The 13669-nt window shown below is 36.6% G+C and overlaps 1 protein-coding gene across 1 annotated transcript in view; it reads left to right on the top strand.

Annotated features, from left to right (window-relative positions):
- CSMD1 (CUB and Sushi multiple domains 1) overlaps window positions 1-13669 on the top strand; it is a 1262314-nt gene that overhangs the window by 367131 nt on the left and 881514 nt on the right. Inside the window, exon 3 of the mRNA XM_074922368.1 lies at window positions 2469-2581. Within this exon, the coding sequence (XP_074778469.1) occupies window positions 2469-2581 (113 nt within the window). The remainder of the gene's footprint in view (window positions 1-2468; window positions 2582-13669) is intronic.

Here is a 13669-nt window from a genome sequence, read left to right as displayed (position 1 = left end):
TTGATCTCACTCAATTTATTAGAATACTATGAAAAGATGCTTTCAGAAATATTTCAGGCAACAAGGCTACTATAGAAGCATGCAGTTAGTCTGTTGGATGACTGAAATACAGAATTTTTCTATTTGAGCCTTTTCTGTAATATTTTTTAGGATTACTGTAATATAAAGAACTTGAAAATATAGATTTCAAGCTGATGTACTAATTTCTTGAAGTTTACCACATATTTGCCTTCTCCTGTCTGTAAAACCATTAAGTGCATTGATTTAAAGTGTAAAAGAACGTATTTGTCTTCCTTTAATGTGAATCGTAATGTCAGCCTAAAGAATGATCTAGTATTTCAAGGGGGATACTACAGAAACAATTATATTTATTGTGCAGATAAAAAAATCCATATTGTAGGAGTAATATATATTATAAGAGAACTGGAACAGGTAGGTCTAGAAATCATAATGAGGTCAGATAAGTTAAATTATATGAACCAAATCCATACTAAGTGCAGTAAAATGCCAATCAGGAATGAGGTAGCTAAAGCTGTATAATTTTGCATTGATAGAGCTTTTCTGATTTATTTTATCTTTAGCTCTCCTATGTAATATGAAGTGTTGAGGCTAGGTACTTTTGTCTTTCTGTTTGTCTCAACCTGATTTTCCGTCCTTCCTTCCCTCCCAGTGCATGCTAGTTTCCTGTATTTCAATGTTAAAAAATGTTAAATCCAGGAAATATTGTAGTACGAGCCAAAAAAACACCTAACCCTTATAACCAGAACTCTGAATCCCTTCTCAAAGAAGGAAGAGGCACATAAGTAAGATCAGAAAAATCATGATTAGAAAATACGTGAAATAATGAACTGCCATACAGCACACTCCAGATGTGGGGCAGTAGTGATAACTACTCTATTAAATAGAACAAGGCACAGTTCCCTTAAAACTGCAACATGTAGTGAAGGTGAGAGAACATACAGAAGTCTGAACATAAGATGTGGAAAGCCTTATGGTAGTTCTGCAGTTTGAGGATTAAGGGACAAATCAACCTGGTTATTTCTGGAATCGGAGTAAATGAGGTGGAAAAGAATAGCAGTAATAAGTTGACAAGCACACAGAAGGTGAAAAGATTAGAGCAAAAATCTAATTAGCACATGGGAGACAATGTTTAAAAAGAAAGGAAGAAATTACAGATAGCTTTTTCCTGATTTGTGTTGCCTTGACTGTATGCCTTCATCTGTATGTAAAGCTCTCCTTGCTTTGTCTTGTTTACTCAAGTCTCAAAGCTGGAAAGAGACAGGGAGCCACCTGCCTGGTGTAATTCAAGCATGGGGTTCCTCTTATATGTTTTTATGCATTAGAGTGGTCTTAAATTAACCAAATTTTGCAAAGAACTTTTAGTTCAGTGATACTGCTATATTAGTATCTTATTTACAGTTATGTTCTGTGGTTCCAGATGCCAATTAATAAACTATAGAATCATTGTACTACAGATCTTGAAGGCAAGATTTTTTTTTCAATGCATGGATTGTTTTAACCATCCAGATTAAAAATACATGAAAGCAGTTTTTGTTCTGAGTTGGGTTTTTTGAGTTGTTCTGATGTCTGGATTCAAGAAGCTCTTTCAGGGTGAAATTTGAATGAAAGGTGGCTTTCTGGTGTGTTGTCCTGTACCCAGCGGATCACATACCCCTATAGCAATGTACAGAAGTTAGCTAGTAATGTGAGTTTACAGTATACTTCTGGGTTTGTGCGATAGTAATGGTGTCTTATGCTTTATGTGAAATGACTCTAATTATTAAGAAACCCAACATTTCACTATTATTAGCCAGATCCATCAAAGTATGGAAACACTTTTTTCCATTTGTTTTATCCTCAAAATGAATCATAACATTTATTTGGTGAGATTATCTTAAAACCAGTATTGCAATTAATTATAGTTTATCAGAAATTCTATTTTGTATGTAAAAGTGGGACTGCTAATAAGATGGGAAATGTAATTTTTCTGAGGCTGTTGAAGATTTTTTTTTCTGATCAGTTAATGTATATGACATTGAACCTATGAGATCCATGATTTTTTCTGAAGCAGCAGCTGGAGGACAAACAGGACAGTCTACAATGTCTCAAATTGTGCTAGGCATCTTGGTGTGAATAAAGGCCTGGGTATCTACTTCTAGGTGTCCTAAATTTTCCTGTCTCCATCTTGAAATGAATACTATAAAAAAAATTCTTTGTCTTCAATAGATACAAACAGATCTTTCTTTCAGTGTTCTCTGGAGAGTGCCTAGATGTGTTAAAATAGAAGAGTTAAACTCAAGAACATGTTTGAAGTTTTGCACTGAATGTTTAGAGACTGCATCAGGGTAAAGAGCATAATGCATTGGCAGTTTGCATGTAGAAGTATGATGCTCATCGTAATGCTTGTCACACCTGCTGATGTGCTTTATTTTAAAAGTTACAGTAATTTGTGCATTTTTATTGTACAGGTTATCTGGATTTCAGCTTCCATCATCTATTGTGAGCACAGGATCTATCCTCACCCTCTGTTTCACCACAGATTTTGCCGTCAGTGCTCAAGGCTTCAAAGCTATCTATGAAGGTAAGAACTGTTTTCCAACCAGGTCTTTTTTACTTGATAGATGTTTTTCTTGTTGAAATGTGATGTTTAGAATTTTTGTGGGGTTTGAATCATTGGTGAGTATTCCATGAACTTTTTTTAATAGCATACTTACATGTTACTATGTCATGGCCATAGTCTTGATTATTGAAATTTTAATTTAAAATTTCCTGCTGGAATTTTTAATCAAATTTGTCAGGCTTCTAAAGCTGGACTCAGAAATGTGTATGCTTAAATGGTTTTCGTATTTCCTAAATTACTTCTTTTGACAACTTTAGGCAATGCCTAACTTAAGGGGTATAACAATAAAAATGATAGGAGATATGGATAGTAACTGATCTCAAAAATCAATCACTAATGTTGTCCTTGTGGAGAAATAAAACAAGAACAACGACAACAAAAATATATATAAATTTAAAAACAAACCCAAAGCAGTTTAAAACTGGCTCCATGGAGGATGTTATACTACAGTGATAACTGCAAAGTTCTGGGAAAAAATAAGGCCAAGCATTTTATGTCTTCTAGTGTCTACCAAGAGTTAAGCTCATAAAACTGGACTGATACAGTTTCCTTTACTTTCAGTTGTAGAAAAGGCTTTGAGAGAAGCAAACTTTGGGAAAGTTACTAGATACAGTGGTATTAAGTCAGCTGTCTGTTGGATAATGAGGGTGTTTTGAGTATAACTTCAGGATTGCTTTCAGACTGAGTTTGTGGTGGGATGTGTTTTGCTGTGTGTTTGCTGTTTTTTTACTACTGTGTTTTTATTCATGGAAAATGCAGGGCTTTAAGTACTAGAACTTGCAGAAAGCTTGGTTTCATATTACTTCTCAAATTCAAAGCCACTTGTATGGTTTCCTAGGTATAATCCTTTGAAAGTGTTTATTTGGAAAAACTGCCTACAGCTAGTTAAGTGATAAAATTTAAAACCAAAATATTTTTATCGATGGGGTTGATGTAGGAACTCTGAATCTAGAAGGTAGTATGGTTTAATTGTATCTGTTTACTAGGACTAGCATTCACAAGTGTGTAAATCTGTTATACTGGTCACCAGTTTAGGAAGAAGTCAAAGTAACTTAGAGACCACAGGTATCTTCAAATGCTTGGTAAACTTTGATCACATTTGTTCCAGAACTGTTCCTATTTCCTTGAAACTTTCCCTCCCTTTTGTGATAATATTTAAGTCTGATCCATATTGATGCTTACCTTTGTTTCATATTTGCCTTTTTTGAAATGGTAGGGTGTTTTAAAGCACCTTTTGAATTCCATATCGTCATTGAAGTAGGTTACCTATGTGTGAAAGATGGAGGTGTAAGAGGTGTCATAAAACAAAGTTTGAGTTATTTAAGCTTTTTATGTTTGGGATGGGTAGGTCAGTAAAGTGTCTTACCTTTGTAGCTGTTCCTCCCTTCCTTTGTCCCCAAAGCCTTATCACCTGGTAAGTCAGCTAATCAGTCTTTTTTTTAACTGATATGAGGGCTGTGATGAAAGGCTAGGAAGGATTTTGTTTTAATAGTCTTTATAAGCTTTATAAGGTAAATTGAAGAGGAACATCAGAAATCCTGAGCACACCAGGAACTGGTTTTGCTACCCGAGTATGAAGTTGCTTTCTAAATACCTGTATCTTTCTCTTCTAGCAGATGCATATGATAGCAGATTTCAGCCTTTTATGTAATCTGAGCAGTTTGTTTTTCATATTGAAAAAGACAGTGAAGAATGCTAAAGGATGTCTCTTGACTGTCAACTTAAGAACACATGCACAGAGCCACAGGCTGTAATATAATGACACTTCCTGCTGGCCTACTTTCTTGTAAAACCCCAGCAGGAAGAGCTGTAATTAACATTGACAGATAGCACCACTCTCTGGTTAAACAACACTGCCCCCTTTCAGATTTAGTGCTGTAAACCCGGTATTGTCCCTGAGCTTTAAATTGACTTCAGGATATGACATCCAACTCTGGAAGAAGTGGTGAATGTCATTCCAGTGACAGCATCTCAGTGTACAGACAGGCAGTGGGGACTGATGGTTCAGGAATGATTTGTACCTGTGAGGGGTTACGTGCTTTTTGTGAAGGCTTGGGGTGATTTCTGCTGCAATGACCAGTTGAGTTACTGACACTCCACAGTTTTTTTTTTTTTAAGGAATCCTGTAATTGTTCCCTAAACTATTTGTTTTAAATAGTGACCCTTCTGGCTCATATGCCATATGTAACTTTGAGTAGGCAAGTGATCAGTTCCTTTGGGACGGGGGAGTACAGGCCAGATGTTAACCAGTCAGTGGAAGACTTTATAATCACTCTGCCAGATACCCATTCCTAAGCTGATTTGCTTTTACTAGATCTACTTATCCCAGATTTTAGCCAGCTCCTTCATTCTTCTCTTGAATAAGTGAATTATTGGTTGATTGAAAGCATGGGGAGCATTGAAGTGCTACTGACTGCTGCCATTTAAGAGTTTGGGACACTGGTGTCATATTGCAGAGTTTGTGAAACATGATTTTAAACATCTTTACTGGAGAGAGGTTTTAACTGCATGTCAGCTGGCAAGGACAGTATATTTTAAAAACTGTTTTAATAGTAGCTAGGAGAGTGATCTGTAACATTTTTGTACAGAAGCAGAATAGTCTACAACATTCAAAAGTTAAGGAATTCAAACAGATTAGGAGCAGAAAAAAGCTTTGCATCACTATGTAAAGGCATGCAAAGAAATAGTTCTGGAACTGCATCACTTGTCTCACAGTAGCAGATGAAGTAGGTCTGAAAAATCCAAATATTAGGACTAACGAAGGAACGGATTTACATAAACTTTCCATATTCTGCGAGGGTGCAAAACTAGTGGTGTGTGGTTTTTTTTTTAAAAAAATCTGGTGATAGACCAGTCTTTTATGAATAGGGAAATTGCACCTAATTAGGATTATTTTCATGAAATTATAAAAAAAATTGATTAGTGTCTTCAAAGTTAGCTCTGCTATTAAAAATCAGTATTTTAAATGTGATCATGTGAGGAAGAAGCTACGTTTTTTGACAGCAATGACATCTCTTAAAAGACTTAATATGGGGCTAGATTCTCTGCTGTGCTGAGCTTCTACTTTGCAGAACAAGGGGATGCTATTGGGAGGTTTCACCATCACTGTTTGCAGGGTGCTCTTTTTAACTTAATTTCCCTGGTCAATGAAGGTAGGGTGCTAAACTAGGAAAGAAGGCATATGAACCACTTCAAGACCTGCTGAACAGCCTCTGAAGGTACACCTCCGCCAGTATCCCTAGCGAAGAGAGAATGCTACTTTGCATTCCCTGGGCTGAGATTCTGATCTATGTGTTTTATTTAGTCTTGATTTATGACCTCACTTCCTGTGCAGTAAGGGCATAATCAGACCCTTTGTGTTTTTACAACATATAAATAGGATAACAATGAAGCTAATGAAACCACACTGCAGCACTCTAATCCCCTGAAGATTATTGGTACTTATCTGAGTTAGCCTGCTGTCACCCATATACCATGTGAATATTAATACTTAACTAAATTTTATTGTTGTGGCATTAGATGAGCAAGAGCAATCTAGTTTTAACAAGACAGTGATGTAGTTGGGCACTTGCCAAATTCTCAGTCTGAAATGTAGGTTTCTCTACTGTATCATTACTTCACCAAACATATATGTCCTTTTCTGAGGATTTTTAGTGTTTTGAACTGATATATCTGTTTTTCCTCAGTGATCACATCAGCACTCTAAACTTTTGATATAGGTGGAAGTTTGGCTTATACTTTAATGAAATAATGTATGGAATTTTCAAACACATGATTATATCAGTGAAAAGAGCTATAAATGTCAGAAATAGTAAGTTTGGTTTATAGATCTGCTAAATGATTTATTGACCGTTGTCATCGCTGTTGGTTAATAACTAAATCTAAGTTTTAATCAATGGCATCAGGGCGTTAAAGGATAGATTCTGTTTCTGTAATGCGTGGGTTTTTTTTTTTAGTTGACAGTGCTTTACATCATATAAAACATGCTTAGGTTTTGCAGGAAGTGTGTGGGGAGAATAATAGAGCACTTGTGACTTGTGCAATTTTGATTAATTCCCTGTTACAACCTGTTTAATTCCTGTTTTCTAGAATGAGACTAACAAGCTGTTTTAAAAAGGTGGTTTGAGGTCTACAAAGAAGTAAAAATTCAGCATTGCTATATCCCTGTAGTAATCTTCTTTGGCAAGTCAGAAGTATTCCTCCTATACAGAACATTTGCATATGGTTGGAAATACAGAAAAATACTCTTTAAATGACAGTAATATCTGCAAGTATTATACACTCATATACTTCATTTGAGTAATGCATTATAGAATTGTTACACTGTCTTTCTTCTACTAAATTAGTGTTTTGCCATTCAGGGAATCCAGTAGTATAGTGTAGAAAATCTAGTGAAAGTAGAAAAGCTTAATTAAAGTACATTGTTAGTCATCAGTGTAAAATGAAATGCCATGTTTTTTCACTTATTTTTTTGCCACACTAGTGTCTGCCACTAAACATTAAACTTCCCTTAAAGGTTAACAATCTTCGGTTCTTTTTAAGCTATCTCGATTTTATTGTGTGTGGATGTTTTTGTTGTTTCTAACCACATTTTTTAATGTAGAATTGGTGGACAGTGTTTAAACAAGCCAGATGTACTGAACTTGATGTGTGCTACTACCTTTCCTTGACCTCTGTTCTACAGCAGCAGGCTTTCTTCGCCAGAGTAAGAGCTCTTGCAGGTTCCTCTATCCTACCTGCCCTTAGGGCATACTTCCTTTTTTCTTTTGTTCTTTGAATTCTCAAAGCTTTCTGCTCACACCCAGCATTATCATTTATATTTTCAGTCACCTCATCGTGCCTTATGCATTTTCCCTGAAGCTTCTTTTTTAAATCCCTTTCAGCATCAGCAGCAGAAAGTAGCAATACATTTCCACAGTGTAAAGCCTTTGAAGAAACTTTTTTTCTCTTGCTGCTCCTGTTCTCCTTGAGTATCTGTTATTTGGTGTGCTCTTCCTTTTATTTTTATTTTATGGTTAATACTTTGAACTATGTAAAACAAAAGTGAAATGCTTCCCCAACCAACTTTGAAACATTAATCTCTTGTATTGATTCAATGAGTTTACAATATAATTTTCCTGAGACTGATTTTCCAGTCAGCATGGACCCAGTCAAGATAACAGACCTCTGGGCTCAAGCTAATGTTTCTCGGTTTTTGTTTGTCTGTTCCCCTGAGTACCCCAAATACCTTTCCTACACTCTTTTAAGAGTAAAATTATCCTTTTTTCAATGGGTCAGTACTTGACAGTGCTTCCTCCTCGTTGTCCATGAGTCTGTTAGTTACAGCTGTGTAGTTCTCTCAGCAAACCGATGCAGTAATAAGAGTAGTTACTCCCTGGGAATGGGTGTGTTCAAAACAAATTGAGTAATCTGAGGCAAATATTCCAAGTTGAGAGTAGGAAGCTAAAATGGCAAGAAAATGTAAGCTTATGCAACTTATAAGCATAAATGTCTCTTACTATTCAGTGTGACGAGTAGTTTTCTGAACCTTCAACCATCTCAAGTTAATCTCTAGAATTTAATCATATCTGCTGTTTGATCTATTAGATAATATTTCATTTTGATGGTTCCAATGATAGGAGACTTTGAATATGACTCCTGAATCTCAATGGATTAGCATATTCAGCTCTGAAGAAGTCCAGAATATTAGAATGAGTATCTAATGATGACATTGAGAGCTATATAGTTCTTACTATATTCTGTTGTGTAGTTTTTGGGAAGGATTCAGTTTGTTGCTTCCAAATCTATCACTATTCCTTCCTCTGCTGTGATGTATGGAGAAAGAAGCAGTGTAAATTTTAATCTGAGTTTAGTCCTTTTAAGTATTAAAGGCACAAACTGCCTTTTTCTATCATCCCTTCAGTAAAAAAACCAAACTAGAATTAATACTATAGTAAATACTGGTATTCTTGTAAATGTAATCTTGGAAGCTATGCATCTTAATTAGTAATCTTACAATTGACTGTTGGTGTAATTGGCCATAATATCTGTTAATAGACATATTTTTCTATTTGTGGTTAAATACTTCTTGTTTACTGTTTTGGTAATGTGTTCTTTTTAAGATGAGCTGCTTGTTAAAGCTTTAAGCAGTGTGTGTGTGTACACGTGACCAAGTAAACCAAAAATTTTGAATAGTAAAAGCACGTACTGAAATGGAATCTTTATAGGCTGCAATTTGTAGTTGCACCTCTTTGGAGCAGAAGTAATTGTTTTCTGAGAATGAATTTGGGTATAGATTTTTTTTGTCAACTGAAGTCCTTAAAAAGAAAAACATTTTTCCTTTCTCTAGCAAATTGTCTTTAAAATAACTTTTTTAATTATACAATCTGAATGGTTGTTAATAATATATAGGAAAGCAATCATAATGCAGTTGATATTTCGTGTGTCAAAACATGACATAATGTGTAGCAGCAAAATCTGAGGGCAGAAGAGGTCTAACAGTGCTGTGGGGTTGTTCTGTGGGACCTCCGATAGCTAATCTAGTATGTGTCAGAGTTCACTTCCACAATAGCAGCCAAAGAAAAATACTTTTAGGCTTACATGTATTCAGAAAGCTTATGAAAAAAGGAGATATAGATAAAATAGTCTGTTTGCACAGTGTTAGAATACATCTGAAACTTGCTCAAAAGGCTAAATGTATGGCAAACTGCATTTGGTCAGTAGAGGCAGGTTATGACTGCAGTTTTGTGTGCCTTCTCTTTCCAGTCTTTCATATAGGAAAAGATTGTGCGTAGAAGTAATAACTGTGTTTAAAGCAAGTATACTCCACAGCTTCCTTAGTTTGAGAGCTTATTCCTTTCACCAGTAAAACAATGCTGCATTTCAGCAATATTGAGGGGGCCAGGAGTCAGAAATCTGGAATGTTGTTTCTTAAACTTATCACGGGCAGAAACTACCCCCTGGAAGTTCTAGGAAGTTCTTTCTTCAGAAGAAAAAGCACCGTAACGAAAATTGTAATGGAATAAACCTTACTTGAATTGCCAGAAAATAAAAATAAAACTAAATGTTGTAGGACTCTGTGGTGGTTTGACCTTGGCTAAATGCCAGGTACCCACCAAGTTGCTCAATCCCTTCCCCCCCTTCCCCTTTTTTCTCAACAGGGCAAAGGGGGGGGAGGGGAAGATAGGGAAAAAAAAAACCACCAACCCTTGTGGGTAAAACAAAAGCCGTTTTAATATAAGCAAAGCGAAGCAAAGGTCTGCATGTGGAAGAAAAAAAACCAAACCACGTTTATTCTCTGCTTCCCATGAAGAGGCAATGTCAGGCCTTCTCAGGAAGCAGGGCTCCCAGGGCTCCTCTCAGAGCACCAAGGGTGACCCCACCCCCTTCCTCCTTTCTCCCAGCTTTATACTGAGCAGACGTCATATGGTCTGGAATATCCCTTTGGTCAGTTCGGGTCAGCTGTCCTGGCTGTGTCCCCTCCCAAGATCTTGCCCACCCCGTCCCACTGGGGGAAATGTTGGAAAGAGCCTTGGTGCTGTGTAAGCACTGCTCAGCAGCAGCCACAACACCAGGGTGCTACCAACACCCTGCCAGCTCCCAACAAAACACAGCACCGTGAGGGCTGCTACAGGGGAAAACCGATTCCAGTTCAGCCAGACCCAGTACAGACTCATTATCAACCAATTAATTTTGTAAGAGTTTATAACTAGACTCATTTAACAGGCAAGGTTTGTCAGCTCTTTTATCCTTTCCGGCTCTCACCTTGAGTATCTCAGTCCCTAATGCAAAGACAGCCTTTGTGTAGCTAGTAACACTTAGAAACGGAATTACATTTCTTAAGATACATTCTTGAAACTGTCTTTTTGACTGCCTCTGATCATGGAAGTAAAGGATTACTTTGTGCCTTCTGGTGACTTATTGATCCGTATAAGAATATTGTGTTCATTGTCCCTGGTGCACAAACCAGTAGCAAGCCCCTTGTCAGTGGTTCATATCTTGTAATCATTTAGTGGGCTTGTAACCTTCCTCCCCAAAACTCTTACTTGTACTCCTATTTGAAATCACAAACCCAGCAGGAAAATGATTTGATGAAAGTGGCCTTCTTGGAGGAAAATATTAAGGAGTTTCTCATCTGCTGCTACAAGGTGCCAGTTCTAAACCAGAACAGCACGTTCTGGTATGGCAAACGAAAGCGGAAAGTCAAAGCCGTAACTGGATTGTTTCTGTCTTTTCTTTGTAGCCTAAATAACTTAAGTGGTTTGATTTTTTTTTTTTTTCTGCTATTGAGTATTGAGATTCTAGAGAATCTAACCTATGTTCTAACAGATCATCATCCCAACTGTGCTGATACTCATATCCCATTTCATGTTCTTTATCTGCCATCATTAGTATGTGTTTGTATGACTAATATTAACTTGTGAAAAATACTTCAAAGAATTTTTTCAAAATGTCAAAATTCCATTATGCTGTCATGGCCTGATCTGAATCCATATTAAGATGTTGTCATGGTTTAAACACTGTAGGCAGCTAAGCACCATGCAGCTGCTTGCACACTTTCCCATCCTGCCCCCTGTGGGATGGGGGAGAGAATTGCAAGAGTAAAAGTGAGACAACTCCTGAGTTGAACTAGAGGCAGTTTAATGGGTAAAGCAAAAGCTACACGTGCAAGCAGAGCAAAATAAGGAATTTGTCACTGCTTCCCATTGCCAGGAAGGTGTTCAGCCATCTCCAGGAAAGCAGGGCTCTGTTCTGACTTGGGAAGACCAGTGCCATTGTTCCCAGTGTTCCTCATCAATGGTAGCCCTGGCCAAACCCCACCCCTCCCACTTTTATTGCTGAGCATGACATTGTATGGGATATCCCTTTGGTCAGCTGGGGTCAGCTGTCACAGCTGCATCCCCTGCCTACTTTTTCTGTACTCATAGCTCATTTGCTGGCAGGACTGAAAAGGCCTTGATGGTGTGTGAGCACTGCTCAGCAATTGCTAGAACATCCCTGTTATCAACAGCTTTCATCACAAATTGAAAATGTAACCCCATACAAGCTACTGTGAAAAAATTTAACTGTTGCAGCTGAAACAAGTACAGATGTACAGCATGATCTAAGAATCTGAAAATCAATGTGTAGGTAGCTTAAAAAAAAACTGAATAGAAAAAAGCTAGATATGTTTCTCTTAAATGCTTTAATTCTACTTGGACTTTAATTTTCAAAGTTAAAATATATTCTCTTAATGCAGCAAATGTTTGAGAAACAAGGTCAAAGCTCATAATTCTGGAATCCTGTTGTATTTTTTTTTAATTCAGCCACAGAAGGAATATATGTAACATCTTTTCTCCAAGTGCTTTTCTGAAACAAAGCATGCAGTGTGACTCAACAGAGCTGGCATTTTTGATAGTTCTGTTTTATAGCCAACTGGGATTTGGGGGAATAACTTTTTCCTGTTCGTAGTCTTACAGATTTGCTGGAGATAAGATTTCAGTATGGCAGCCTGTGTCCCTCCCTGCCCTGACTCTCTATCAGGGTGCCAGTAGTTAAAGAGACTGTATTGTGTTCAAACTTCATTTTGCCTGAACATGTTGTGGACATGGCCTTTTTCTCTTTATCAAGGTAGAAATCAAAATACTGTCAAGTGTCTTGTGCACTTTTCCAAATTACTCAGAGGACTTTCTGGTGCATTCATCCCTGGTCTTCTGTCTCACTGAAGAGTTAAATCCTATTTCCTTTTCTGATTCTCAGATATATGCAATAGTGTTTAGTTACCTTCAGAAGGGTCCCCAGTAATGAGGTGGTCCCAGATAAGATGCAACTGACACTTTCCTAGCTTTTAATGAATAAAAGTCTGATACTATGGTTTGCTTGATTCCTGACCTCATTTGTAAAAGAAGTTATTTATTCCTTTGTCTGGCACAAAGTAGGGAAAGTTGTATTAGGCTTTTCATCTCAGAGATAATAAAAATGCGTTTTTAGTCATACCAGTCTGAATTCAGGTTTGTAGTAGTCTTTAGTGCTTTTTTTAGCTATTGTCTTTACTTTAAAGTAGTATCACTTTTTATTATGAGAACTATATTTCTGTCTTGGAAAAAGGTCTGCAGCCTACTAAGAATTACTATTGATAACTACTTTGTATTTATTACAAACCTACTTGCAATGGCAAAGATGGCTTACAGCTTTTATGTCTTTTGTTGCAAAAATAAAAGAAAATGGAAAAATCTATTTCATCTGGAATAATTGTCTGCAGATATTTATTCTTTTACACTGGCAAAGGGTGTAGACTGTTGCAGGGTGGAGTCTTTATTTCCAGAATAAAACCTGTGGATTAGCAGACCAGAAAACAGAACTTCGGGTTTGCTATGTTGCTGTAGCCAGCAGCTGTTATCCTGATTAATTAAAGGTCATATAATTTGTTAGATGGCTAGTTAGCATATAAATAGTCACATAACTTGCATTTTGTCTTCTCTTGTATAACTTTAAACCATTAATATTTGTACTTTGAATTTCTTTGTTACTCATTTCCTTCCCATATATAGAGGGTTTCATTTGCATAACCTTTCCTGGTTTTCTTCTGTAATTGGTATAATAAGGCAGATATCTAGAACTTTGCAACAAAATATGCTCATCAAAACAACTGTGTCTAAATTTAGACTAAGGCATTGATCCTGTACAGTAATGAATAAAGTAGCTGGTATATCACTCACCTATTAATTGTGAAGAAAGGAACTAGCTTGACAGTAGTACACATAACACAGGCACTGTGTTTTAACTGAAATGAGATTTGTTAAAATCTATCATATAATCTTCACTTTGTCTATGTTAAAATTCCATATTTTCCTACAGCACTATTGGACCACTTTGTGTATTGCCTGTCTAAATACTATTTATTCACCCAAGTACTCATTAACCTCATTAGGTATAGGGTTTTATAGATGAGTCTGCAAAACTGCTTTGAGTACTTTTAACTCTGTATTTTGTATTTGCATCCTTTAACTCTGATTTATAATGCTTCTCATCCTGTATATACTGAAAGATTTTCTAATAAATTTATTGAATTATTCATGCATGCTATGCTTC

The sequence above is a fragment of the Athene noctua genome, chromosome 1 (genome assembly GCF_965140245.1).
Source record: "Athene noctua chromosome 1, bAthNoc1.hap1.1, whole genome shotgun sequence".
NCBI classification, from domain to species: domain Eukaryota; kingdom Metazoa; phylum Chordata; class Aves; order Strigiformes; family Strigidae; genus Athene; species Athene noctua.
This window is presented reverse-complemented; position numbering and strand designations above follow the sequence as displayed.